At 36.6% G+C, this 3715-nt stretch overlaps 1 protein-coding gene across 1 annotated transcript; it reads left to right on the plus strand.

The window, feature by feature from the left end:
- Positions 1-1030: 1030 nt before the first annotated feature.
- Positions 1031-1986, plus strand: LOC131068594 (transcription factor bHLH147). Its single transcript, XM_058003823.2, has one exon. It carries the CDS (start codon positions 1206-1208, stop codon positions 1779-1781), a length of 576 nt encoding a protein of 191 aa, XP_057859806.2. The 5' UTR covers positions 1031-1205; the 3' UTR covers positions 1782-1986.
- The last annotated feature ends 1729 nt before the right edge of the window (positions 1987-3715 follow it).

Consider the following 3715-nt stretch of genomic DNA (forward strand, 5'->3'; position numbering starts at 1 on the left):
TAGTGGGATGCCGGTGGGTCAACTTCCTCTTCCAATTAATTACAAAGAAAGTCTGGCGATACCATAGTCCGAATAAAACAAATATTTTATTTGAAAAAATGATTTTCAATGAGAAGAATCGACGAGACGTAAAATCAACAATCTATTCTCGATGATATTGGTAAATGAAAATGGTAAACGGTTGTCGATTTGGATGGCAGGGACGAAATTTATCTTGTGATTGCAAGAGAAAACGATGACAAGTGTGACGCATGTGCTTCATTGATTCCTCTCTTTGAAAATATATTTTCCCAATTATCATGCCTTTGAAAACAGTCCTTAAGTCGCCTTAGATTGTCTCTTCAATACTTGGTATGAAAGATTGTCGCAGTCTGGTGCACATGCATGCATGCTGCGACACTGCTGGGGCGATTCCTTTTCTCTATTGTATGTAACGCTACGCTTGTAAGCCAACTTAGGCGAGGGGTGGAAGTTCATTATAAAATTGCTTACTTTAGGCAAAAAAATTAACTAGATTTGGCAAAAGAAAAATGCCAAAAAAAAAGGTTGTAATCAACAACAATAATGTAGATGGGGTCCTTAGGGATCAATTTTTGATTATGGGAGCGTAAGAATCTAGAAAAGGTAGCGCGCTTGGGACGCCAGAAGTTTCACCTATCGCCGGATGGTTCTCGGTCATCTTTCTATTATAAATAATCACTAAGAGATAAATGTTGGTTTAAATGGGAAGAACCGATCGAGCGTAAAATCAAGAGTCTATTCTCGATAATAATCATAAACAAAAAGGTAAACGGTTGTTGTTTTGGGTAGCACAGACAAAAATTTCTCATGTGGTTGGAAGATAAATGATAACTAGTGAAATGGCACTATCCCGCATGTGTTTCCACGCGGAAAAGACTTTATGAATTCCTTTCATTTTTTAATATTTTATTAAGCACTTTGTTTTTGAAAACCACCATAAAATCCCTCGGATTCTCCGTCAGACTTGGTGTATAAATCTGTGTCACTTTGTTCAACACACACGCTTTTTTGAATCCTGATGGCCCCATAGTTTTTATGTGATACGCCAGATCTCCTTGCCTTGTTTTGCATGGCTGTTTGATTAGTATCTCTATAGTATGCAATGCTATGCTTTCAGGGCAAGCTGTTGTCAAAATAATTATTATTCTCTCTGATCAGCAAGAACTTTTCTATATTTCGTCACCATGAATTCAAGTGAAGATATGACCTTAAGAAATATTTATCTGAAGCGCCTTGTTGGGGCCCTAAATGCCCTCAACAAGCCCACCGCCAGCAATGCAGGCAATAAAGAAGAAGTTGCAAGATCAGCTCGTGATATTAAGGTGGCAGCAGATGTATCCCTCGCTCTCACTGTAAACCAAACAGCCTGGAGCCGCGCACTTCTCAATAGAATCTCTGGGGAAAATAAAAACAGGCTTGTACTCAGAAAAATAGTGCGGCTGAAAAAGTTTCAAGCGTTAATTGCTCAGAAGACCAGACGCCATTCTCGTTTGAAGCGAACCCATATGATTTCGAATGAGTTCAGAGACAACGACAGTAAATCATTATACAGACTGTTTTGTTCTAAGAGAATGGATTCTGCGACGTCATCGCCTGCAAGGCAAGTTAGAAAGCTGAAAAGCCTGGTGCCTGGTGGGAAATCAATGGACACATCCTGCTTGCTTGGAGAAACTGCCGATTACATCGCTTCTCTTACAATACAGGTAGATGCACTCAAATATCTTGTCATTTCTGCTAATAATACAGAGCACCCAGTTTGATATTTTCTGTCACATTAGTTATAAAAGAATCCCGAAGAGAGAAAAATCTTTCATCAGTACATTTCTGGCGCAGTATAGATGCTTTTTCTTCTACGGAGGACACACATTATTTGTTTTTTCAGTCCAAAAATGGTATTTTTTATTGTCAGCAACTGTAACTTATTCGTCAATTCAGAGGCTTCGAATGTTAAATTTGGATATAACTTTATTTGCTTGCATAGTTATAATATATATTTTTTAATATGAGTGCGCATTGGAAAGCATGACCATATGACTAGATAGCTTTTTATAATGTTCTTTACTGCTGCAATTTTAAGATTATATCTTGTCCGCCAAAGACTCCGATTGCAGTCTGCAAGATTAAAAGGCTGAATCTATATTATGCAATGTTTTTAGAAATTTTAATGAATGGTGATATGCAATTGGTTGCATCCATTTCAAGAATCTTTTGGTTTTCTTCACCAGTTGAATTATGTGACTGATTCTTTCATTATTCATAATCATTTTATAAAGCATTGTTCTTATTAATTTCACAAGCAATTGTAGTGTCTTGTTGTTCGCTTTTTAAATAGTAAAGAATATATAGAGATTATGGAAGGCAGAGTTTCACCATTTTCCTTGTTTGAATTGGATGACAACAAAGAGAACTTCTACAAAAGTCAGCACCATGCCTCTAGGCCACATGGTTGCACTATAGGAAATGATCGCGCAGTGTCAACAGATGTTAATGACAAACTGACACATCATTAAGAAGGCAAAATGTTAGCCCTTACCGAAAGGAATAGGTAGCTTAATACGGAACAGGCAAACCAAAGAAAAAACCGCAACATCTTTATTAGACAACCCATTCAAATTCAGCATCAATAAAGTTTTCAATGTTGCACAAATATTCGACTTATCAATGCAGCCATGAATGACCAAATTTTGTTAACTATTTAAATTATCTGTCATCCGGCAAACACGTGGCAGATCTGTTTTGTTGGCAAAATGTTACATGTGGCATTTTTGACGTGGCATGGAATATATGATGGCATTTGTTTAAAGCGAAAAAATTGAAAAGGTTTAATGATGTTGTCGGCAGTTTTAATTGAGACCACTGTAAACTGACAAGTCTGAATGCATTATTGATTATTGTCAGTCCTTTCTCGCCAAGTATTGACTTTGCATGGCGGACTCCAAATTTTGGTTAAATTTGATTAAGGTTGTGGGTATCGGTTTATTCTGAGCAAACAGTTTTTGTTGCGTTTTGAAAGTTGAATTCATTCTGTAAAACAAACAGGAAGTAATCGGTTGGGTCAAGATATTTTTGTGCGAAACAGGGAAGTTGATTGATGGATACAGGCAGGTTCATTGTTTGTTTTTTATTTCAAATGAAGTTTCAGGTTTATGCATTTATCTTTCTCAGAAAGAATTAAAGTTTGCTTATATGTTCGTTTTTGCTCATGTATGAGAATCTGGGGCGTATGAAAGAAGGAAGAAACTTCCTAAGGCCAGACAGAGTCTTGTGTTTCAGGTATTAAGGCCGAACAGAGTCTTGTGTTTCAGGTATGAGGTTCTTTGGGCAGAATCTTAAACTTCACAGGTATGAAGGTTTATGTTCTTGTTCACTTCTAAAGAGGGTCTCGAATCTGAAATATGGCTATGCAGTGTTTTAGAAGTTTGTATAAATCTTTTGGGGTTTTAAACCCAGGGTACTATATAAAGTTTTTTGTTGGTTCAAAGCAAAAGGAAATGTGTAAACGTTTTCAGTCAGTTGCAAAGCATGATGCCGTTATGGAAACTGTCTTCGAATATCTCACAAACGAAGCTTAATGATTATCAGTTTTGTCTAAAACAGATTCGTAATCTGAAACTGTTTTTTTTTAAAGTTTTTTAAGAGGAAGTTTGTTGAACAGATTCTAACTGGTTCAGTTAGAAATATGTAACTGTTCTGT

The sequence above is a fragment of the Cryptomeria japonica genome, chromosome 3 (assembly GCF_030272615.1).
Source record: "Cryptomeria japonica chromosome 3, Sugi_1.0, whole genome shotgun sequence".
NCBI classification, from domain to species: domain Eukaryota; kingdom Viridiplantae; phylum Streptophyta; class Pinopsida; order Cupressales; family Cupressaceae; genus Cryptomeria; species Cryptomeria japonica.

Bases quoted from the DNA above. Each gene is read 5' to 3' on its own strand.
- LOC131068594 (XM_058003823.2), top strand. From the start codon at position 1,206: ATGAATTCAAGTGAAGATATGACCTTAAGAAATATTTATCTGAAGCGC.